Source organism: Phocoena phocoena, chromosome 13 (genome assembly GCF_963924675.1).
Source record: "Phocoena phocoena chromosome 13, mPhoPho1.1, whole genome shotgun sequence".
Lineage (NCBI taxonomy): Eukaryota > Metazoa > Chordata > Mammalia > Artiodactyla > Phocoenidae > Phocoena > Phocoena phocoena.
This window is the reverse complement of record NC_089231.1, coordinates 15,843,737-15,868,773: the sequence shown is the minus strand read 5'-3', so window position 1 is coordinate 15,868,773 and position 25,037 is coordinate 15,843,737. Positions and strand designations below refer to the sequence as shown.

The 25,037-nt window shown below is 47.5% G+C and overlaps 1 protein-coding gene across 1 annotated transcript; it reads right to left on the bottom strand.

The window, feature by feature from the left end:
• Nucleotides 1–2,319: 2,319 nt before the first annotated feature.
• Nucleotides 2,320–25,037, bottom strand: CPLX4 (complexin 4). Its single transcript, XM_065890450.1, has 3 exons — nt 24,871–25,037; nt 19,850–19,937; nt 2,320–2,547 (listed from the first exon to the last, which is right to left on the bottom strand). The coding sequence occupies exons 1-3, from the start codon at nt 25,035–25,037 to the stop codon at nt 2,320–2,322; spliced, it is 483 nt and encodes a 160-aa protein (XP_065746522.1).

Below are 25,037 nucleotides of genomic sequence, written 5' to 3'. Positions count from 1 at the left end.
TTTGGCAGTCACAGTATTTCATGTCCCAACAAATCGTACAGAGTAGGGTCACGTGCATCACCCATTCACCAACGTTGTCAATTATAGGGCAGAGTCAGGTATTGAACTGAAGATAAATCTTATCTATTATTTATAGCTTTAAAATTGTGAGTGTTTTAAATGTCTGCACTCTGAGGATGCTGGTGTGGGGGAGGCTGTGTGTCTGGGGGTGGGGCAGGGGGCATATGGGAAATCTCAGTACCTTCCTCTCAATTTTGCTGTGAACTTTAAACTGCTCTAAAAAATTGTCTTTAAAAAATTGTGAATGTTTTAAAGTTTCTGGTATAAAACAAATCACAACTCACATGCCAGTTCTGATAAAAGATGAACATGATTTAAAAAAATGTTCATGGTATCTGGGGTTTATGGTCTGAATTTGTGTCCCCCCCAAATTCCCATGTTGAGTCGTAACCCACAAGGAGAAGGTATTAGGATGTAGGGCCTTTGGAAGGCGCTTAGGTCATGAGGGTAGAGAACCTTATGAATGAGATTAGCATTCTTATAAAAGAGATCCCCCTCATCCAAAGCTCCCCTGCCCTTTCCACCATGTAAGTATAAAATGAGAATTCTACTACCCAGTAGTAGGCCTTTACCCAACCATGCTGGCGTGCTGATCTCAGCCTTCCAACCTCAAGAACTATGAGAAATACTGTTTGTCATTTATAAGCCACCCAGTCTATTGGTATTTTATTACAATGGACTGAGCCTGAATGGACTAAGTGGGCTTGAGAGCTAATTATCCTTAAACACTGTACCAGAATTCTCCCAGGAACTTCTGAGAGGGGCTACACTTTGCCCAAGACCACAGATTCTGGACCGCTAATAATCTGTTTTATTTGCATATTTTCAAAACATGAAACTTGTTCTTATACAACACATTCAGGAACTCTGGTAGAGAACAGATTAGCCCCTAACTTTTTGGTCTTAGTTCCTTTCTCCTCTGATAGAGCAGTTCTTCTTGATAAAATTGGTCTTTGAGAATTATTTATTCTGTGAAGGTTCATGGAGAAAACAGTATTTTGTTTTGGTTGGGTTGGGTTTGGTTAAACAGCTCTAAGTGCCTCAGAGGTAAAAGTTCTAACTCTTCTGGGTAATTTCCTTTGAAAGAGAGCAAACGTTAGGCAAAAGAAATCCATGTATATGGTCGTGCCTGGGTATCTGCCAGGGATTGGTTCCAGGACCTGCCATGTATACAAAATCCAAGGATGCTAAGTCCCTTATATAAAATGGCATAGTACCATCGGCTTCCATATCCCTGGGTTCCGCATCCACGGGTTCCACATCTGTGGAGACGGAGGGTTGACTGTAGCCTGGAAGACTGCGGCACAGAATGAAAATAGCATGGTTTATTGGAATCCAGTCTGAAGGGGTGGGATGGGGAGGGACAGGAAAGAAAAAGAAGGAGGAGAGGTAGAGAGAGGAGCAAGAAGGGGAGAAGAGGATGAGAGAGAAAAGAGGAGGAGAGAGATAAAGAGACACACACACAGAGATGGGTGTAACATCTCAAAGCTATTTGTCCACCCTTTTTGTCCCCATGCTATCACCAAGTTCAAGAGGAGAAGACACTGAATACAGAAACAGCGGTAGCCTTTCCAGCTGCACCCCTGCCTCTAGCTTCCACCTCCCCTTCCCCCCAACTTCCCACCTCCACCCAAATCCATTCTTCACATGCTTCTAGAGTGATGGTCTCCAATGCAGATGCCGGCGAAGTCTAGTCTCTGCCTCCTTCTCGTCTTCTACCCCATCCTTGCTCCTTGGCTTCACGCAAAACTTGACGAGAAGCATCAATGACATCAAGAAGCCTGGAGTGAGAGGTAGTGTGACCTTTGACAGCCCTTGAGCCTGCAGCCTGGGCTCCCCAGTGGGTGCCCTGACCTTCCACATCTTTCTCTGAAGGGACCTGGAGTCCTGCTAATTGTTGGACAGGGTGAGACCTTGCCCTCTAAGAAGGAAGTCAAGGATGAAATGCCACGTGCTTTTGTTTCTTCCTGGCTATCCTGAAGATCTTTAAGCAGAGGTATGTTCTGCATCATTCACGGCTGAAAGGTCATACTTGACCACATTTATAACTAAAAGGACAGTATGATTCCTGCTGTAAGGTGCTAGCTAATCGTTCTACCAGGAACATTTAGAACAACCAAGCTATGTGTCTGTAGAGAGCTTTTCATATGGTTTTCCTAACTGTTCACTGCGTTAAAGCCTATGCGGTTTGAAATACTCCACGGGGGAGGGGTCACCTCCACCCTCACCTGGCCGCCTCCTCCATGCCTGCCCTGCCCCTCACATCACAGAACACTTCTGCTCCGCTGTCTGCCTGATCTCTGAGAAGGTGGCCTGGGCTTTTTCTTTGATGGAATCCAAGTCCATGTTCTGGAGATTCTGTAACTGCCCGAGAATAGAATCCTTATCTTCTTCCTCTTCTTCATCCTCATCTACCATTTTCCGGAGATCTTCGGGCAAATCCACATCATCTCCAGCCATCTGGATTTGGTTCTCGTCCATTTCACTCTGTGCGGCAAAACAAACACGGAGATGGAGAAGCCATTCTAAAACAAACACACAAATCCTGAAAGCAGCAGGGAGATAGAGGTCTGTTGCGGATGGATGGAGGGAATGGCACATTTGGCCACCTCGCAGCAGAGCCTGGGCCTGGTACCAGTTATGGAGGCCAGACATCCCGGTTGAGAACCCCCCCCCCCAACCTTTCACTGCACTTGGGTCGATTGGAACCTTCTAGCACAGTGGTTCTCAAAGTGTGGTCCCTGGACCGGGCATGTTAGAAAGACAAATTCTCCGCCTCCACCCTAGGCCTACTGAATCAGAAACTCTGGGGTGGGGGTCCAGCAATCTGCATTTGAAGAATCCCTCTCCTGTCGTGCTGATGCCCAGACAGTTTAACCAACTCCGCCTCAGGGCAGCTCTGCAAGCTTTGCTGTCTATCAGCCCCAGGCTGTTGTGACTCAGGGACCCCACTCTGGAGGGTGGGGTTTGGGTTCACAGGGCCAGACAGTGCTCCCTCGATCCAGCCATCTCTCTTCAGGGGCAACGTCTGTTTAACCATCGCCCCTTCCCTCCCTTCTACTAGACACAGAATCACCTCAAACTCAACTTTATATCCTTGTCACCTGGAAGCGAGTCTGGCGCACAAACCAGCTTATTGAGTGAATAGGCCAGCACCGTCTAGCCTTGCTTGTCGCCGATGCCTTACAATTTCCTTTTGTGGTCCTAGTTGTGGCTGTCCCACGATCTCTTAGTTCCTGCCGCCTGGCCTCTGAAATCCCTTTACCCTTAGGCTGCAGAGCCCTTTGTTTTGTAACAGAGAAGAATCTAGAGAAAAAGTTTCTCTGGGAAAGGCAAGGGTTTCCTTTCTCAGATGGCTGCTCTTGGATATAATTTTCTGAGAGGTCTCAGATATAAATTTCTGAGGTTGTAACGTGAGGGAAACTGGGCTTTGGGGACACAAAAGTTTAAAAAGAGCACCAGAAAAGCGAGTGATGGGAAACATCTAAGTGATCTTGTGGTCTAAGTGGTGGGAAAGATCTATGCAGACTGTAGGGCCCACCTCAAGGATGTTGTGACCAGCCTGGAATTTGTTACCAAAGGGCATGAAAAACCACACAAAGGCAAAATGGTCATCTCAGTCTTAAGCAGACTGCATTGATTTGATTGGAGAAAGATTTGGGCACCTGCCAAGTCCCCACTTCTGCTGCTCTGTAGCTCCAGACTTCTCCAATGGCCTTCGAGAGGCTGGAGACCACAGCCTTTCCCCAGAGCTCCTTTTATTTGGTTCTCTGGGTAAAGTGACAGCAAGCCTGGCTCCAGAAACAGGTTGAGAGGCCGACTTTTTTTTTTTTTTTAACTCAAAAAGATTTATTCTAAACATTAAAAGTTGACATAATTTGTTACAAAATGCAGCAAAGGACTTTTGATATTTTCCCCCCAGAAAACTTCAGTTTAGGCAAAAACAATGTGAACTTCACTCAGGATGAGGTTGTAAAAACCCCCTCTGGGCAGGGTATGCCATCATGTTGGCAGCCCCAGGGCACCATCGACAGATGAGGATGTGAGGCACCAGGGCAGATACCTCAGCTCAGCCGTGATGGACAGGTTCCCCCATCGCTGGCCCCTGCTCAGTTATTTTCCTTTTGCAAACCCAGTGGAGCTAGCTTCACAGAGGCAGTTAGCCAGCCAAAGAGAGAAGTCTCAGTTTTGTCTGGAATGATCTGACGTGGTGTCTCTGCCGATCCTGTTCACCAGCTCTGAGCTCTTTTTTTGTGTTGTCCACACGCCGTCATGGAGCTCAGCGGCTCACCTTCCAACGCGAAACTTCTAGATTACCTGCCCTGCCCTACACAGAGTTCCCTCTTCGTATTTACTTCCTTGCTTTCTTTCCCCACCTCGGGAGGCCGACTTCTGATGCTGAGAAGACGAGGATGCCTTTGGGCAGCGTGGTCTTCACCAGGCCCTCCCTGGAGACCCCTGGGAATGGCGACTCTCAGTGTCGACTCCCCAGGTGAGAGAAGCTTCTCTGTGCACTTGGCCAGGCCTCTTCCCCTCAAGGCGCTTAACGGATTAATTAGTTCCTCGTCAAACTGGTGTGGGGATTAATTAGTTAATCCCCAGGGGCTCCCAGCCAATCCTCCATTTCTGTTTATTTTTTATTTACCTACCCTCCAGGTTGCCCTTTAAGGCATCCCTTTGAGGATGGTCCTCAGGGCATTTTTACAGGGAAGGGAGGGAAAGCAGGGCCTCCTGGTGATTCTCAGTTCATGTAACTGCGGGACCCCTGCCCACACATACACGATTTGCAAAGGCATTGCTGGGAATCCTGGTACCCCCGCCCCTCTGGTTCGTAATAAGATCTCTGCACATGGACAGAGTAGCTGCTGGGGGCCTGGAGGGACAGGCAGCTAGAGGGGCCAAAGGGCCAGCGAGCCAGCCAGTTGGTGCCCAAAGAGACCCGAGGCACTCAGGAGGGCTCCCGGCCGGTGCTCCCCAGCACCCTCTTCACCGGGCAGCTCACTGTTCTGCCTCTGCTGCTTTGGACCAGTTCGGATTTATTTTTACCTCCTTCCACTGGCCCAGGGAAGGGAGGGTAGTGGGGTTCCACTTTGCCTCCCAACTCACAGAGGGGATCTGGGTCGGCACAAGTTCTAGCCAAGTGGTTCTCAAAGTGGGATCCCGGGGCCAGCCACAGCAGCATCTCCTGGAATCTTGTTAGAAAAGCACATTCTCACCCAGACCTGCTGATTCAGAAGCTGGGGGCGTGGGCCGAGCCATCTGTGATTTAGCAAGCCCTCCTGGTGATTCTGGTGCTTGCTAAAGTTTAAGAAGCCCCACTCCACCTCCCTTGAAGACAGGGGGCTGTAACTTACTCATCAGTAAGTCTCAGAACCCAGCGGAGTGTCTGGCGTGTCGCCACGGACAATAGATGTTTATTGAATGACTCGGTGAGCCCGTTGTCAGGGTCTATAGCCGCCTTAACAACACTTGAATGTGCAGGCCCTCTCCACTGTCAAGAGCTCTGTTTCATAGCTACTGACCTGTTTATCTTTACGCTCCGCTGGAGGCAGTGCAGCCTAGAGGTCAAGTGTTGGTCTGAGAATCAGATTACCTGAGCATGAAGGTTACTGCCACCACTTACAGGCTGTGTGACCTTGGGCACCTAACACTACCTCTCTGAGCTTTATTTCCTTATTTATAAATTGGGGTTATGTTATTTGCCTAAGAGTTACAGAAGAGTAATTAAATGATAACTGAATTATCTGGAAAATATTAAGCATATATATAATTATATATAATTAAAGGTAGATACTCCTGAATGAAATGACCTTCAGAGGGAGGGGGAGGGGCATTTGCACTGGATAGTCTTGACTCTGCACGTGGTGCTCAGCCCCATCAGAAGGCCTCGCTCTCTTGGCCCCTTACCTCTGGCCTGGGAATGAACCCTCCCTACCTTCACTCCAGAGGATCAGCATTCCTAGCAAACTGGGCCTATTCATTTCCCTTTTAGCACTAGGCCCTCAATTTTGGGAGAAACCTGCCCAGAGGGTCCAGCTCCCCTTACCCCTTGTCAGGCTCACCCTATTGTTTGTGGGACACAGAGGATAAATACTGATAGAGGTCCCTGGCTTAGACCTGTACCTCTTTTTTCCCCAGTCCCTGGTTCCATCCTTCCATGGCAAGCTTGTGTGTATGGTTTCCAGTATGCAGACCGCCACCCTACTTTTCAGGCCCAGTGGTACTCAGGCCAGCAGCTCAGTGTACCCTCGAGAGGACAGACCTGGTGCAGAGGCCTGGGAAGGCCCCAGAATGCATTTAGGCAGGGAGTTCAGGGCATTGGGCAGCCAGAGTGTGGTCTACAAGAGGGGTGTGGGCAGGCCTGTCCCTTTGGCCGCAGACTTCTCACCCCTTGTGAAGATGTGGCCGGTGGAGGAACAGAGGAGAGTCTTCTAAAGCACAGGGCCCGGGGCAGGTGGTGCTGTTTGTCCGGGCTCAGGGCGGCACTGGGTGTGGTCAATGGCTGTGGTCAGAGAGTCCTGTGACCAGCATCCTTCCGGAAGGACAACGCTACTGACTGTGCATCAAAGCACCATGGCTGCAAGTGACGAGTCTAGTCCTGGAATCAATTTTCTTGGGCTGCAGCCTGTGCCCTGGGCACATCGTAACTAAGCGTAAGCCAACCAGGCAGGTCTAGAGGACAAAATGAAGTCCTCTGGAACCAAACCTGAACTCCCGGACTCGTTAGCACTGTGGGTCAGCTGTAGACCTAGTACAGGCCAAGGGTTAGGGTCCCTCCCATTTGCAAAAAGCTGCAGCCAACCCCGACCCCTATCCTGCAGAGGTGGCTATGACAGTGGGAAGACTGTGGGATTTAGAGTCGGGAGACCGGTTCTGTCCTTCGCCCACTGCATGACCTTGGGCAAGTCACCTTACAATTTGATGCCCACCAGGTGGGACCCTCAGAGGATTACTGAGCAGATTGAACGAGACATATTGTGAAACGGCCTCGTAAGCGTCTCAGCTCTGGACAAACAGTAGCTGTGGTTATTAATATTTTAGAGGAAAAAGCGCATCACGGCGTCAAGATCCCTGCTGAAAGGATCCCTGGGAGAAAGGAGGCGTGCACAGTGAAAGAGAGGGTGGGAGAGTACCAGCCCTTAAGAAAAAAATCGGGACAGAGCAAGCAATTCAGGCCCGTCTATGGGGTTTATACAGTGGACCCTGGGCCTTGTCTCTCCCTTGCATGACAAACCACCCTGCCGATAGGACCTTGTCTACCATCCACACAATGAAAGTCTTCTCCTGACTTTCTGCTGCTCCAGGTTGGGAATGCTAGGAATATTTTGACAGAGTTCACGCATCAGGAAAAGGCAGCAATGCCTCATCACAGCCCACGAGCACAAACGCGGTTACAGCCAATACAAATCAGCTCCAGGGAGGGAGGGGAAGTTTGGCGCTGAGAACCATGGTGTAGGTGAATAAATGAATGAATGAATGAGTGAGTGAGTGAGGGAAAAAGTGAAGTGAACCAGCATATAAAGAGGAACTATAGGCTATACTTCATTCTTCGGGGTTCTGTTTCAGAAGTCTCCTCTTTTCTAGAAAGCTTATCAACTTGCGCTATTGTTTAATGCAGTTAAGAGCTAATTATTTTTATGCTGGCTGACCAGAATCAGTTTTAATCTCTTGCTTTTTAACCAGATTTATAATCTTAATTGCCAGTGCTGAATGCCCCATTATTTAAATAGCCCCATAGCCTGCATTGCTATTCCCTGTGACTGATTTCTGACCTCTCTCTGAAGGGTAAGCACGACCCTGGATTCAGACTTCCTACATCCTCATCTTGATAAACTGGACTTCATCTTGTACCAAACTGGAGATACGATGATAAACTATCTTACACGGTTATACGATCAAAAGGCTGAGTATTTACCACTTAAGAGTCCAGTCAGTCAAGCTTGGTGTACAAGCACACACCCGTCTATTTGATACAAGGTAGATTTGGTTTTGGTTTTGGTTTGTTTCCTTGTTTTTGGTCTACAGGATACCAAACCGCTGGATTAATGGATTTCTTTCCCGTGGACGAGTGGATCTAATATTTGATGCTTTACCTATTCTGAGGACCTCCAGTGTCAGCAGTTACCTGTTTTCACAAACCACCCCTCACTGTCCTGGTGATGAGTGAGGCAGCCACGCTGGCCCCTAGGCAAGGTGACAGCATCCCCTGGCTCCCATCCTGCCAGAGCTTACAAGACATTGGGAGGGTGACGTGTAGATCGAAGGATACAGCCAGTCAAAAAACGCCTCTATAGAGAGGAAAAGGGGGCATGGCCTGCTTTGCCGAAAGTAAGGAGGAATTCGGGCTGGACCAGGAGGGAGCGGGGCGTGAGGCCCTTGGGGGCTAGGCTTCAGCAGAAAGCTTCATCCTTGCTCCGATCAGATGCTGCTGAAGAACTGAGTTTATGTTTTCTCCCTGGGGACAGTGGTTCTCGACCCTCTCCGTACCTCTGAATCCTTTGTAAAGTGTCGAAAACCACGATGGTCAGGCCCCACCCCCATATTTGGCTCTAGGGATCTGTGGCAGAGACCCAGGCAATAGAGTTTTTAAAAAGCTTCCCCGGGTGATTCTAACGCATGAGTTGGTGTTGAGACCTTGTCCCGGGCTTGCTAGCTGCAACTTCTGCTATACCACACCGTCTTTCCCTCTTTAGCTACTTAAAGAGCCCTCAGCACACCCAGAATGGGACAGAGGCTGTGGATTTGACTCCTCGAATACAGTTTTTAAAATAATTAATTAATTAATTAGGTTGTGCCAGGTCTTAGCTGCCGCAGGCGGGCTCCTTAGTTGCAGCATGAGAACTCTTAGTCGCGGCATGCATGTGGGATCTAGTTCCCTGGCCAGGGATCAAACCTGGGCCCCCTCCACTAGGAGCGCGGAATCTTAACCACTGCGCCATCAGGGAAGTCTCCCAGCCGTCAGTTTTTAATGTTTGATTGAGAGGGTGCACACATAGGGCCCCTCGTGGGATGAAATGTTCCCACTGTGTACATCTTAAACTTCTTTCTTTTACGCAGATGTTCCAGAGGAACTCAAGAAGCTCTTAGAGGCCGCTTGTCCAAGCCTCTCCTTTACAGATGAGGAAACCGAGGTCCTGGGAGGTGAAGATACTTGCATAAATGTCATTCTACTTGTTAGGGGACAAGAAACCAGCCCTGCTGCCAGGTCTTGCAGGAAAATGTGGCCAGTGGGTCGGATTGGCTTGGAGTTGAATCTTGCCATTTACCGGCTGTGTGACCTTGGGAAGTCCCATTCCCTCTCTGAGCCACTCTTCTTATCTATGGAGGGGAGATGATATCTACCTACCTTCCAGGGTGGCTGTGAGGATTAAGTGAGAAAGTGTGGCTAAGCGACACATCCAAATCCGATGACTTTCTTCCCTTCCCAGGTTCCCCCCAGGACCTTCAATCCACGGCTCTTTCAAGGGCGCGAGTGAAAGGAGCAACTGAACTAGGGCAGCAAAGGGAGGAGCGGGAAGGGACAGCCCCTAACGGGCCTCTGATGGCCTCCCTGTGCTGCCACCAGAAACAGCTGCTCAGAAGCAGGAGGTTTCAGTGTCTGGGACCCGGCCAGGCAGCCCTGAGAGCCCCTGATCTGAAGGAGGTGGGCAAAGAAAGCTTCACAAAATCCAATCTGTTTGTAAGAGGCAACTTTCAAATTCAGTTCTAATGGAGCTTTCAATGCACTACATTTAAAGAAACTCTACCGATAGATTTTCTTCTATCTTCATCTTTGTTCAAAGTGAACGATGCCCTTATTACAGCAGACAAACACCAGGTGTAACTAAATCGTATAGCTCAGCAGGGAGCATGACATTATTTTTCAATGACTAACCTAGACTGACAATTCTGTTAATAGGATTAGGGTTCATTGTGGAACTGTTTTCTCTTATTAATTTGGCTTGACTTACATATACATTTTGAATTGGCTAGAAAGAGGGGCACTTTTGTTTTCAGAGAAAAATCTTGTGGCTTTATTTAAAATGTATTACTGCCTCTATTTGCAAAAAAATATGACATCTTAATTATTATATAAAGTAATTCTGTATTTTATATGAAATCATAATGTCGAATCCAGTCTTGTTTTTTTCATGAAAATTGATTTTAATGTAGCTCTTATGGCTGATAGATTCCTTCTGCTGTTTTTGATACTTTGTTCTTTGGGTGTGTTTCTGTTTTCCTTTTTTCCCTATGACATCGATCATTCAGCAAACCTTGTGTGTGTGTGTGTGTCTATGTGTTTGTGTGTAGTATGTGCATATGTATGTGTGCGTGGTGTGTGTATGTGCGTGCATGTGTGTGTGTGTATGTGTTTGTGTGTAGTATGTGCATATGTATGTGTGCATGCATGTGTGTGTCTATGTGTTTGTGCGTAGTATGTGCATATGTATGTGTGCATGCATGTGTGTGTCTATGTGTTTGTGCGTAGTATGTGCATATGTATGTGTGCATGCATGTGTGTGTCTATGTGTTTGTGCGTAGTATGTGCATATGTATGTGTGCATGCATGTGTGTGTCTATGTGTTTGTGCGTAGTATGTGCAGCTTCTACATGTCAGACACCATGCAAGGCCCTGATGACAGAGACAAAACCTCAGCCCCTTTGTTAAGAAGCACACAATCCAGCAGGTGAGAGTATTCAGGTTGGAAAGTGGCATAAGAGACATGCACTCAGGCATCACGCGAGCATGGAGGAGGGGGAGGGGAGGGAGGTCATGGAAGTTTCTGGAAGAAGTGGCACTAGACCAACGTCTTACAGGAAGGAAAGAGGTCACAGGGAGCAGGGTGTAGGGGACGCAAAGCAGGAAAGTGGTATAGTCCAGGCGAGGGGTAGCAAGAAGTGAGGCTGGAAAGTTAGTAGCCACACCGTGGTGTACAGGCCAAGGGGGTTGGACTTTATTCTGAAAAGTCATGGTAAACCTTCGTGTTTTGTTTTTGTTTTTGTTTTTAATAAAAACAGGGGAGGAGGGGACTTCCCTGGTGGCACAGTGGTTAAGAATCCACCTGCCAATGCAGGGGATACGGGTTCGAGCCCTGGTCTGGGAAGATCCCACATGCCGCGGAGCAACTAAGCCTGTGCGCCACAACTACTGAGCCCGCGTGCCACAACTACTGAAGCCTGCACGCCTAGAGCCTGTGCTCTGCAACGAGAAGCCACCGCAATGAGAAGCCCGCTCACCGCAACGAAGAGTAGCCCCACTCGCTGCAACTAGAGAAAGCCTGCGCGCAGCAACGAAGACCCAACGCAGCCAAAAATAAACAGATAAATAAAATAAAAAATAAATAAATTAAAAATATATATATATAAAAAACGGGAGGAACAGAATCAGTTTGCATCTTGGAAACCTCACTCTGCAATTCTGAGGGAAGCAAGAGAAAGTCAACGATCTACTTGAAGTATTGTAGTAAAATTGCTGAGAAGTGACAAGCCCTGCACTTGGGGGTGAGCTGAGAATGACTTATGAGGTGAAATGACGGTGACCTGGTGCTTTGCTGCATGTGGGGCTGGAGGAGGAGGGACGAGGCAAGCGTGACTCCAGGGGGAGTGCTGGGGGGGGAGCCCTCGGTGGAGGTGGAGCCTGCAGGAGGCGCAGGGCTGGGGGAGGATCGGTGTCTGTTCTGGATCGAGCTAAGAGGTGCCCGAGCAGAGGTGGACGCAGTGGTGAAATTTAGGGAGAAGGTCTAGGAAGGCGGGATAGATTGGAGTCATCAACACCTAAGTGGCAGCTGAAAGCAATAGAAGACGCAGCCATTCAGGGAGAATGTGATGGCTTGAGTGGGACAAAGGGCAATGGAGGAAACACCCTGGGATATTCGGAAATTTGGGGGCAGTCAGGGGAAGGGTAACCCTTGAAAGAGACAGAGAAGGGACAGTTTCAGGAGAAGGAGAATGAGAAGGATCGTATCCAGAAGCTGAGGAGAGAGAGGGCTCCAAGGAGGAAGCAATGAGCTAAAGGAGGCAAAGAAATTTCTGCCCCAGGAAGAGCTGCTCCAGGAGGAGGTCCCCAAAGGAAAGAGAGGAACCATCTACCGCGTTGAGACCAACCGCCGAGCGTCGGCCGGAGGCAGCCTTCGGCAGAGCAGTGGGAACAAGTCATTTAGGAAGACGCCCAGAAAGCCACGTTCAAAGTGCTGTTTGCTTTAGTTGGGAGAGACTTGACCCCTTTTAAAAAGGAGAGGCCCATAGGGAGGAAACCCTGAAGACACAGGACAGACGATCATTAGTGGAATGAGACCTAAATCTAACATGAACATCATGGGTTACTTTAGGCAGTGGAAGTCCCCTGATTACCTGGAATTTGAAAACCAGAGGAAACCAACATAAGGGTGGATGTGAACGTCCTCACGACGCATATACTTTCCCACAAACACGTCCGATTACTGTGATTTGATGCTTGCGTTTATTTGACTCCTTATGTGATGAGTGCAAAGTGGTCATCAAAAGACAAGGGTACGACCAACGGGGTTGACCTTGACGGTGAACAATAAACCCGGAGAGGAGGCCTGTGCTGTTTGCCGGACACCAGGGCTACACTCCTCCTTTCAGAGGCCACATTTCCTTTGCTCCGTTGGCAATCGACTGAAACTCTTTTTCACAGGAAACACCAGCCAAGTAATTTCTTTAGAAAATACAGTTCTCATTCCAAAATGTGACACAGTTATCCTCATTAGACCTGACGGCTCCTGGGAAGACATCTTCCTCAAATCCGCTCTCTGTTGGGCCTGGGTGAGGGGACGGGCCCAGAATCGGCTCCTGCCGGTTATGTAACTGCTGCGAGTGACCGTGAGGAGCTGTGAATGAGGCCCCCAGGGGTTCCCCCTTGTTAGCTGGAGGACCTGGTGAATGTGTCCAACCGCCTGTGGGCTGTTAATACTATTAGCTCGGCTGTTTACCCAACATGGATTTTATAAGACGGCACCAGGGCTGAGGATTCTGCAAACCACGAGGGGAGGGAAGGTTGTTATCAGGAGCCCCATAGGGTCCTGGTGAGCCTTGCTTTCCGCCCAGCACCATTTTCTTTGTTAGACGGTTGTGTTCAGTTCTCAAGTCTGCCATCCCGGGTGGAGACACACGGTTTGGAGGGGGTGGGGGAAGAATGGAGCATGAAGAAGTACTGGGAAAAGACCAAAGAGGCTCAGGGGAACTGTGAGTCCTTGGGCAAGTCCCTTGATTTGCATGAGTTTCATGATGATGCATCGAGTGTACACCCATGATATGTGCTTTTCTGTATATCAAAAATGTTTAATAAAAAGAGAAATGCAGGGCTTCCCTGGTGGTGCAGTGGTTGAGAGTCCGCCTGCCGATGCAGGGGACACGGGTTCGTGCCCCGGTCCGGGAAGATCCCACATGCCGCGGAGCGGCTGGGCCCGTGAGCCATGGCCGCTGAGTCTGCGCGTCCGGAGCCTGTGCTCCGCAACGGGAGAGGCCACAACAGTGAGAGGCCCGCGTACCACAAAAAAAAAAAAAAAAGAGGGAGAGAAATGCAGCTCAGACCCTGGGACCACGCAGCCAAAGCGCCGCGGCAGTGCAGGTATCCACACCTGCCCTGGGAAGAGTTTAGAGAGGCCAGAGGAAGGGGCGGAGTGTGTGCTTCTCCCATGTGCCCGCCTATCCTGAGGTCATGGTCGTTGCTAATGACGATACCATGTCTGTCCTACTCATGTCTTTTGATGACCTTTTTAAAAAAAATAAAATAAAATAAATTAATTTTTTGTGGCTGCGTTGGGTCTTCGTTGCTGCACGCGGGCTTTCTCTAGTTGCGGCGAGCGGGGGCTACTCTTTGTTGCGGTGCGCGGGCTTCTCATTGCGGTGGCTTCTCTTGTTGTGGAGCACGGGCTCGAGGCGCTCGGGCTTCAGTAGTTGTGGCTCACGGGCTCAGTAGTTGTGGCTCGTGGGCTCTAGAGCGCAGGCTCAGTAGTTGTGGCACATGGGCTTAGTTGCTCTGTGGCACGTGGTATCCTCCTGGGCCAGGGCTCGAACCCGTGTCCCCTGCACTGGCAGGCAGATTCTTAACCACTGCACCACCGGCGAAGTCCCTTTTTTTTTTCTTTAAACAGTCACCATGCTATACATTACATCCGCAGGACTTATTTACCTTCTAACCGGAAGCTTGTATTTTTGACCCTCTTCACCCAGTTTTTTCCACGCCCCCCCCCCCTTGCTTCTGGCAACCACGAACCTGTTCTCTGTATCTATGAGCTTGGATTTTTTAGGTTCTCCGTATAAGTGAGATCTCCATTGATCTTTCTCTGTCTGACTTATTTCACTTAGCATCGTGTCACCAAGGTCCATACGTGTTGTCGCAAATGGCAGGATTTCCTTCTGTTTTATGGCTGGATAACAATCCATTGTCTATGTATACCATGATGACCATCTTTTAATCGTGGTAATCAGATGAGTAATCCAATAAGTGCAGTAATCAAGATGGCAAGCCCCATGAAGGGGATACAAGGAATGACTTGGGAATCTGTTTCCCCACCTCCTCGCTGGCCCAGGCCACCCTCAGCCCTGTTCAGGCTGCCATAATGGTCCAGTACTGACCAGCCAGCCCCTCATCCCTTTCCCTCCAATTCACTGTACACATTGCCATGGCCTTGGCCTTTCCCAATCACAGTGATGCCCATGGGCACTGCCTGGCCTTCCTGGGCCTCTTTGCTCCTTATTGGAACAACTAGGAGATGAAAACCTACCACTTATATTCCCATCATGCTTTTAAGAAGGCTTTCTAAAGGTTCCACTATGAAGGGTTCCTCTGAATAATTAAAGAAAGATCTAAGAGTTACAGCCAGTTCCATACCAGCCAGCAGCATGGGCCCCTCTAGAGAAGCTGGCTTGATACAAATATTAGAACCAAAGCATGACATTCTGGGCCTGGGAAATGACTATCCCCCATGGTCGTCATTTCCCCAAAGTCATCTCCTCTCAAGGCTGAATATTCCAATTCCTTCAATGCTTCCTCAATTACAGTCAGTCGTTTTAAAATCTCTCACCATCCTGGTTGCTGCGGAGACAGCTACAGCGCTTGGTTTTCTAGCTGTTTCCCAGCGTGCCAGGGGAGGATCCCGCTGCTCAGACACTGCCCTCCCAGCCTGTACCCGCCACTGTCCCTCACGTGTGCTGCCACCTCCTGCTTCGGGACAGGTGCTCACAGCAGAGCCCACCAGGCCTTTCCAGGCTCGCTAGTGCAGCGACCGCTTTAGAACAAAATGTACAATCTGGTCCTTAATATCAAAAGAATGGGCTTAAAAAAAAAAAGTCATGTCCAGAAATTTATTTCTGTTCCTCAGCACCACCACGGCCCTTGCTACAGCACACAGTCCCCGGGGAAGAACTGAGAACATCTGAGGGGTGGTTCTTCTGGGGCAGTCCGGGTGCATTTCCCTGTGGCTGCGTCTAGGGACACCAGGGAGCTGAAAGGACCCAGCTTCCTGTCCCTGTGCGGGCAGCGGCTCCTACCACGAGTACCACACCAAAGCCAGAATCTGGCTTGGACAGGAGTGACCTGTCTGCACAGACAGGAAGCAGCCACCCTTGGGCTGATCTTGGCCTGGGCAAAGTGTCTGTCCCTCCTTGCCCCTTTCCAGCCATGGGTGCTGTTGAAGGCCCCCTGTACCCTGTGCCTCAGAGGGGTGGGAGGAGAGGATGTAACTTGTGACAGCCACTCAAGGCAAAGGAAGTGGGGCAGGTCTGCACTCCAAGCCCAAGGCCTGCATTGAGGTTGGGGTGTCGGCCGCATCTGGTGAGAACTGGACAAGGCAGAATATGATCCAGGTGACGTCTTATGGCATTCTCCCTATTAATTACCATTGTTATGAATAGTTATGAATAGTGCACACCGGATTAGATAGAAGATCGTGTGCTTACAAAAAAGCAGGCAGTTGTGTTGCTGGGGTTTTTCACACCATAAGCAAAGTCTTGCAACATTATGTGTAGCATCCATTTTTATGAAGTCCAGCCATGTTATAAAGCGCCCTAGGGAGGCCTCCACCAGAAAGTAAACTCTGCAGTGAAGGATGACACGTGGAATGCTTTCAAGTCACACTATCACTGTTTACTTGAATTGTGTTGGAACTGCGTCAGCAACTCCCAGGTCTCCGGTCAAGCCACCAGCTGACACAGGGGCAGGAAAAGTGATGCACCTGGTCCTCTGGGGGATGGATTCTGCGACACTTTGCTGAAATAGTGAGCAGTGCCGGTTTCCCCCAAAGTGTCAGGATAATTTTAAACCACAGGGAACTCCAAACCACTCTAAAACTTTTGGGACACCTCAAATATTAACAGTAGAAATAGAAGAGACCTTGGGGCCAGAAGGAGCTACATCCAAATCCTTTTGTGTGTTAAGATGCTCTTTTGTGTGGTTGAGAGGCCCAAGTTCCAATCCTGGTTCTGTCACTCCACAGCTGTGGGGTTTTGTGAAGTCCCTTAGCCACAGCTCCCCTACCCCCATCCCCCATTGGCTGCAGTTTCCACGGGTCTAAAGTGAGGCCGCGGCATTAGATTCTTAGATGAACTCAAAGGTCTCCTTCAGGGTCTATGAAAACATCAGGTGGGTTCTCATGCATTGTGCACTTGAAAGAGCTGTAGAAAAATGGGCACACGGGCAGCAGTAACCCATGCAACGAAAGACACTGGGCTCCATCGTTAACAATGTATAGATTTCTTTGGGGTCCCCCTCCTCTAGCTGGCTTTAGGGAGCAGTAGCCTATGCAGACAGAGTCACTATCGCTCCACGGAGGATATGAATCTGTACGTTATGCGGCTATAATTCTCCCTTCTTCCCATAGTTTCTGTTGGAAAGGCTCTTGTTTCAAAGGACAGCTTGGCTCAGAGATTTGGGAATTATTTTTTCTCTGAAGAGCATCAAACTCATTTTACAAAGCCCGAAGGCATCCACCCCTGAGAACTGAGGTGAGCAGGACCGTGGACTCACCAACAAAGCTCAGATACTTGTGGTGCAGGGACCTCCAGTTCTTGCCTTGTTTACAAACATCAGGGTGCCCACCCCAGGCCTCCAAGACCCCTGGTTGTTATTATCAAGAAATAAAACTTTTGTGCATGGAGATAATAACAGCAATTAGAGCGATCATCCATGGAGCGCTTTCCACTCGTCAGGCACTCGCCTTGTCAGGCACACCTTATTATCTCAGACAAAGACCTCAGGAAGTAGGTATCACTGCCCCCATTTTACAGATGAGGAAATGGAGGCTCAGATATACTAAAAAAAACATCTGAGATTGCAGATGTCAGAGCCAGGATTGAAAGCCAGTTCTCCTTATATCTTCACCAAACAACAGAACAGTCGTCAAAAATATATCCTCAACAACAACAGATATATATGTATTCTTAAAAAGCCCCACCTTTGGGACTTCCCTGGTGGTGCAATGGTTAAGAATCCGCCTTTCAATGCAGGGGACACGGGTTCCAGCCCTGGTCCGGGAAGATCCCACATGCCGCGGAGCAACTAAGCCCATGCGCCACAACTACTGAGCCTGCGCTCTAGAGCCCATGAGCCACAACTCCCGAAGCCCGCGCGCCTACAGGCCGGACTCCGCAACAAAAGACACCGCAATAAGAAGCCCATGCACCTCAAGGAAGCATAGCCCCTGCTCGCCGCAACTAGAGAAAGCCCACGTGCAGCAACGAAGACCCAACGCGGCCAAAAATAAATAAAATTTAAAAAACACAAAAAAACCCCACCTTTCTGGAACAGACACAGCCAGTTGATGGTGTGTGTGGGTGTGTGCGCAAGCACGCAAGTGCACTTAATTTCTGCTTCCTTCCAAACGAGATGTGTGGTGCTTTCATCAGATGCACCGGAGGCGGGAGGCGGGAGGCGGGAGGCGGGAGGCGGGAGGCGGGAGGCGGGAGGCGGGAGGCGGGAGGCGGGAGGCGGGAGGCGGGAGGGCGGGGCTTCAGTTGAGCGGCGGGAATCTGCTGCCACATTGCTAAACACAGCCTGGCCATCCCAGGGAGCTTCAGGAAATTCAGGCAACAGGAGCGGAGGGACCGTGTTAGAAGTGCTCCACACTCCCCAAATGCAGTCCCGGTGGGAAAAAGTACTAACCTGGAATAAGGTGGGCAAAAAGCAAGGCACTCTTTTCGAAACTCATTGGTTGCAAATAAACATGAGTTTAAATTTTATTGTGAGTTCTACCCCCTCAGTGAGCACGTCCGTCTTAGGATCAATGTCTCCCGGGCGCGGGGCTCTATACCTTTTCAGTGGCTTCAGCAGTGACCTTGTGGGCAATGGGCTCGCTCCCTTTGCTTACAGCTTGCAGCTTCTGAAGTCAGCTTTCCCAGGGATCTGCAGGGGACCCACTGAAGCAGCTGGTTTAGCTGCACTTTCTAAACGCCCAGCCTGCTGGCTCTCATCCCTGCGAGAAGACCATGTGCTTTGGAAGGATCTCTTTGGCTTCTCCAGGTGGAAGATGTTCTCTCAGGGAGGGTGCCCCTCTGGAAGGGGGAGCTGGACAGCCAACCCAGAAGGTGGAGGTGGAGTCATTTAGAGGAGCTGGGCGATCCCCAGGTAGGGGAAATGAGAAGCGAGTCGGGAGCAGGGAACTAGGCCCTTGGTCACCCCTGGATACAAGCCCTGGAGCAGTGCATCCGAGCCCTGTGCCAGATCATGTCAACATATCCTGTTCCCACCTCCCAGGCAGCAAAGGGAAAACAGTTGTGCAGTAGAGGGCACTGCAAGCAGTTTTTTTTGTTTTTTTAAATTTAATTAATTAATTTATGGCTGCGTTGGGTCTTCGTTGCTACGCGCGGGCTTTCTCTAGTTGTGGTGCGCGGGCTTCTCATTGCAGTGGCTTCTCTTGTTGCAGAGCACAGGCTCTGGGCACACGGGCTTCAGTAGCTGTGGCACGTAGGCTCAGTAGTTGTGGCTCACGGGCTCTAGAGCGCAGGCTCAGTAGTTGTGGCGCACGGGCTTAGTTGCTCCGCGGAATGTGGGATCTTCCCGGACCAGGGCTTGAACCCGTGTCCCCTGCATTGGCAGGCGGATTCTTAACCACTGCACCACCAGGGAAGTCCTTGCAAGCAGTTTTTAGTTTACGAGTCAGACCTTTTGGAGACCAGCTACTTGACCAAAGCCCACAGGAGTTTGTCCTCTCAGCCAGGTGCTCGGTGATGACCATCACCACCACATCATCTCCAAAAGGAAGGAACGGATTGTTCCTCTGACATAGAGGAAGAATGTCATAGAAGTTAAGACCCTGGGCTCTGTTTTGCCTGGCAGCATGGCCCTTGGCCGGAGGGAAGTTACTCTCTTTCTTCCTCTGTTTCCTCTAAGAAACCTACCTTACAAGACTGTCCTGAGGATTAAATGAATTGATATGTGCCAAGCACTTAGAACAGTGCCTGGCACTTAGGAAGGAGCTCAAGAAATGTCAGCTGTGATGATTACCCCCATTGTGCATTTATATATAAATGTTCTATAGTCTTTACATAAATTTACATAAACAGGTATTACTCCATTTTGTTGAGAGGAAATGCAAGTTCAGAGGTTAATAGACTGGAATCTAGTTTTTATGAACAAGTTCAATGCTATTTTCACTATATCATATGCCTCAATTACGATTAAGGCATATAAATATATTTATGTATTATATATATGTACATCTATGTGTGTGTATATACATGTTATACATATATATATACCCATGAGTGTGACCCTTTGCTGATAATCAAACACTTTCCATTTCTTATTACGTAAAAAATGACTGGATGTTTACTGTGTTGAGTGTCTCACCTTTGGGAGTCTGTATTTTTCTCTGAGGTGAACTCTGAGGCACGCCCTCTCTGCCTTTTTTTGTGTAAATGCAGCATCTCTTTCCATCCTAAAAGTAAAAGAATAGAATAAAGGATCAAAGGACGAAGAGAGCTAAGGCCATTCCAGCCCCTGCTCAGGGGAGCCAAACACTGGGACACACCTTCTTAGTTCCCACTGCCGGCAGACAAATGGGAAATAGGGGAGTTTTTCCTACATCCCCAAATTTCTGCCTCTCTGTCTGTCATTCCACTATCATAACTCAGTACAGACCCTAAATCCCAAAGACAGCTCAGTTCTGGGAATCTCTTTCTGATGCACCCCGGGAGAGGGGCAGGGTGATTACTCCTGATGTAGACCCGACCTCACTATGTTTCTCTAAGTACAACCTGAGACCACAAGCGTCAGAATCACCCGGAGCGCTCATTAAGAATGCAGCTTCCCAGTCCGACTGCACTGTGGAGAGAAGCTACATTTTAAAAATCATTTTGTGTCTTATTTTATTATATTTATTAGGGGTTAACACATTTAGTTCTTCTAGAAATGCTAGGTGTATGAGCTGATGACAAAGGATGTTGAGTGTTATTCTTGGGACATAAGTTTTATTTTTTAAATTAAAAAAATTGAAATATAGTTGCTGTACAATATTGTGTTACAGGTGTACAATATCGTGATTCACAATTTTTATTTTTTTGGCCGTACCATGTGGCATGTGGAATCTTAGTTCCCTGACAAGGGATTGAACCCGTGCCCCCTGCAGTGGAAGCACAGAGTCCTAACCACTGGACTTCCAGGGAATTTCCCCCTCCCCCCTTTTTCCCACAATTTTTAAAGGTTGTACTCCATTTATAATTATTATAACATATTGGCCGTGTTCCCTGTGTTGTGTTACAATATGTCCTTGTAGCTTATTTTATACATAATAGTTTGTACCTGGGACATAAGTTTTAAATTCTACAGAACACTTATTTTTACAGAAAAAAATGTTTGGAGCAAACCCCTAGCATCTCCTTCTACTTCCTTTCCTGATGCCCTTTATTAAACCCTTATGTGGACTTTCCACGTATCTATTTAAGGTCTGAGTCCGTCTCCACCCATGCTGCCTTGATTCTGCAACATTCCCAAAGTGGAAGACATTTTTGAGTTTTTAATTTTTTTTGGCCACACCATGCGGCATGCGGGACCTTAGTGCCCTGACCAGAGATGGAACCCACGCCCCCTGCAGTGGAAGCGTGGAGTCTTAACCGCTGGACCACCAGGGAAGTCCCCAGTTTTGAGTTTTAAAGGATGTTCTCCTTCAGATCTCTGCAGAACTGTTTCCACAAGACAGTTACACTCAGTGACTGAGAGCCTGAGATTCAGTTATTATTCTGTTCATTTAATTTCACCAATAAATTGTGATAGAATTCAGAACTCTGAGCTACAATAATGTGGAACTTTTAAAAAGCACTTGAAATCCTTGACAGCTGAAGCAGGGACATTTAAACATACGGCAGGGAATCCAATTGTGAAATGTTCTCTCTGTAATCTTACCAAAGAGAGATGTGTTCTGGAAACGATGCCTTCGTCCAGGGGAGAAAACACATCTCCTCTCTTCCCATTGTTGCCATTTATAAACCACCAAGTCTTGCAGACTTTTTCTTCCCAGCGTCTCTCATAATCATCCCTTTCATTTTAACTATAGCAGCTTCACGAATGTTCTGTTACTCCATACCGTATCTTGTGCAGTGATTCTTTAAATAGTCGTCTGTTGACTAAAGTATTCTATCAAAAGAGCTGGAAGCAGTGGTGTGCTGGCAAACGTATCACAACCAGCTCTTTGGGGAGAGAAGCTGTTTGTAGAACTTGCCAATTTCCATGGTGTAAATACTCCCACCCAGGCGGATTTCAAACTATCAACTTGATGTCGCTGAATGAGGAATTGGGGAGAGATGAACACAGTCAGCTTTCATGAGTCAGTGCAGGCTGCTGTAGGTCAGCTCCAGCATATCACTGGCTGGAAGATTAATTTTTCTCAAGCACTGTTTAAATCAGCTGCTCTTGAATTCAGCAATCTCCCTGCCCGGCATGGAAACAGCGAATATGGCCTGTCCACTTTTCTCTATCATAAATACTATGCCGGCCCACTTGATTGGAGAGGCCCTGGCCGTTTAAATGATCTCCCTGCTTCCATCGTAGCCCCACAGTTGAGAAGCAACACTTTTAACAAACTCCCTCGGCGATTCTTACACAAGCTGAACAGGGTCGCCTTCACAACACTGTCAATCAACCAGACTCCAGTAAAAATGTAAAAACATAAAATAAAATAAACAAGGTCACCTTCTAAGCCCCAACTTAGGTTCAGTGTTCCCTTCCCTGTTTGGAGGGAGGCATCCTCAAACAAGGTAGGGTATGGATTTCCATAATGCCCTGCGGGCGGCCTAATTGGACTTGTGATGGTGCTGGTTTGAAGTGGGCTCCCTTGCTCAAGATGATCCAGAGAGAAGTGGACACCTTCGGGGACGTCTGTGAAGCTCACATTCACCACCTCTTCTCCCAGCTGCCCAAAGAAGTGCATTATTGGAGGCTATATTTATGTACCCGGCCCCGCCCTCTGGCTGTACAGGATTGGACCAAGCTTGATAAATGGACTTTCTTCTCTGGGAATTCGGGTTTGGGACTGAGAAAGAGACCAGTAGTGTGGCTCGAGCTGTAATGGGTGAATTCGGGGGATGTCGGCTGCCATTTTTCACTGGCCACGTGGTTTGGGTAGAGGACCAAGTAGAGGGCTGACTGCCCCGAAAGAACAAAGCAGCCGTACTGAGGTGGAAGCCACGGCGAGATTGAAAACTTGGGCTCGTGGCTTCTCAGCAATGCTCTGGTCCTGGTTCAGGCCCATATGAGGCCTGGGGGGATTTCTGTTATGGGTTTGGTGAAGCATCTTTGCATGAAGCATGATTTGCCTTAAAATAAATTCCCTGTTTTCATTTTCAGGTGGCTAAACTGGTTTCTATTTCTTGACTCCAAGTTTTGGAATCATCTTTTTTTTCACTGTAATAGTTGCTCTCATTTACGCATTTTATTTTTTTATTGAAGTATAATTGATTTACAAGGTTGTGTTAGTTTCAGGTGTACAGCAAAGTTACTCAGTTTTATATATATACATATTCTTTTTCAGATTCTTTCCCCTTATAGGTTATTACAAAATATTGAGTATAGTTCCCTGATGCCTACTTCTTTATGTTGTATTCTATTCTAGGTGATGAAGCTCTTGAAAACTCAAGCAATGGACAGGAAGTCATGCCTCTTGCCATGGGAAAGCAGGCCGGCCTCACCGTCCTGATACTATTGCTTCAATTGGTTGATCACATAAATGTATCTCTCACACACACACACACACACACACACACACACCCTGAGTAGCTGGTAAACAACCCAATCCACTGACTGACCATACCATTCGACTATTTCGGTCTTTCATCTGTCCAGATGTAAAATTAAGTAAAACAAGGTCATTAGTTAATCAAACAGATGCCGTATCTGTGACCAGATTTATTGCTGGGACGTACTGAGTGATATTTTAATATCAGGTATATAGTCTATATTTCTGACCATTTTCTTTTTATTGGGCCCCTTGAGCTGAGAACATTTGGTGCTATTCTGTTTCTGTTTCATTATACATGTGTTCTTTTTTTTTTTTTAAACATGCCAAGGAATGATGCCTTTTTTTGCCTAAGTATTATTTTAGCACAAACATTATTTTTGCAGCTGCATTTAAAAAAAAAAACTGATCTTAAATTTACCGCAGAGCCAAGCATAATACATTCTAGGTAGTTGTATGAGTCACAATTTCTTTCAGGAAAAAAATACAATAGACAAGGTTTCCATTATATGCAGGCTTTTATGCTTTCTTGGTTTCCTCCAGGTCATTAACCCTTTCACCTCTAATCATCTTAGCAATAGGACCTAGGCAACTATTATGTAATTGATCATTAGCAAAATAGCCATGGTGGCAAAAAGAAATACTTTTGTAACATACAATGTACATTGAACTTCAAGATTGATGCTTCAATACTCAAGTTGATTTAAGACTCAAATTAATTCTACCTTAAACTTTAAAAAATTACATCTATATTACACTTATTTAAAGATCAGTCTTCAGCACTGAAAAATTGGTGATATTCACATTCCATAATACCCAACTGAAATGTTACTGTTTTATTTTTATTACATTTTATACAGCCAGAAGAATGTCCTTATTTTTTGGAGGTATATAGCCAAAGTATCTAGGGGTAAAGTATCGTGATGTCTGTAATTTACTTTAAAAATGGTTCTCTGTATCTATCTACGTTTCCACGTATCTATCCATGATCTAACGAGATGATCATCTATAAGCAAATATGGCAAAATGTCAACTGTCAGTTTTATGCCATAGGTATATGTGAGCATTCATTATACTGTTGTACTCTTCTCCATCTTTAAATTTTTCATAATAGGCAGTCTACACATTTATTCAGTCTTTGAGAAGCAAGTTTTATGACATAATTGTCATGTCGTATTTTCTAGGCTTTTTTTCCTGCACATGTAAGATCAAGAACACCGTACTCTATGTTCTTTAAGGCCCTCTTCCAAGTGCAAAGTCTGAATTCTCACAATTTGAAAGCTTTCTACTTGCTAGGAGGGTGAATTTCCTCACGACTGTAAAGTTATTTAGGCACAGTTTTTCATTTGAACAATTGAGGTCAGTTAAAATGTGTCTGGATCAGAAAGTGTTCAGTGGCTTTCAGGACAACATGCAGATTTATTTCGTATTTTTCATTTCCCTTCATACAAGTAGGACATAGTAACTGCCGATGCTAGGAAATGGTTCACTCTAGCAGAACAGACTCTCCTCAGGTTAGAAGCAAACAGCACGAGGAAAGGCATCTAAAGAGCAAAGAGGTAGAAACTGGGGAGCTGAAGACAGTCTGGCCAGAATGAATTTCTCTGTGCTTTTAAAAGGAAATGAAGTTGCATGTACTCACTTCTCCTCGATCACTTGCTTTTGGTATTCCTCATATTCCTCTCTAGTCATCCCCTGAGCTGCTGCAGGATCAGATGTACCTCCTTCTTCTTTTTTTTCTTCGGACCTGCCACCAAGTCCTAAATTCTTTACCTGACTACTTATCATAGTTTTCATAAGGAAAGCCAT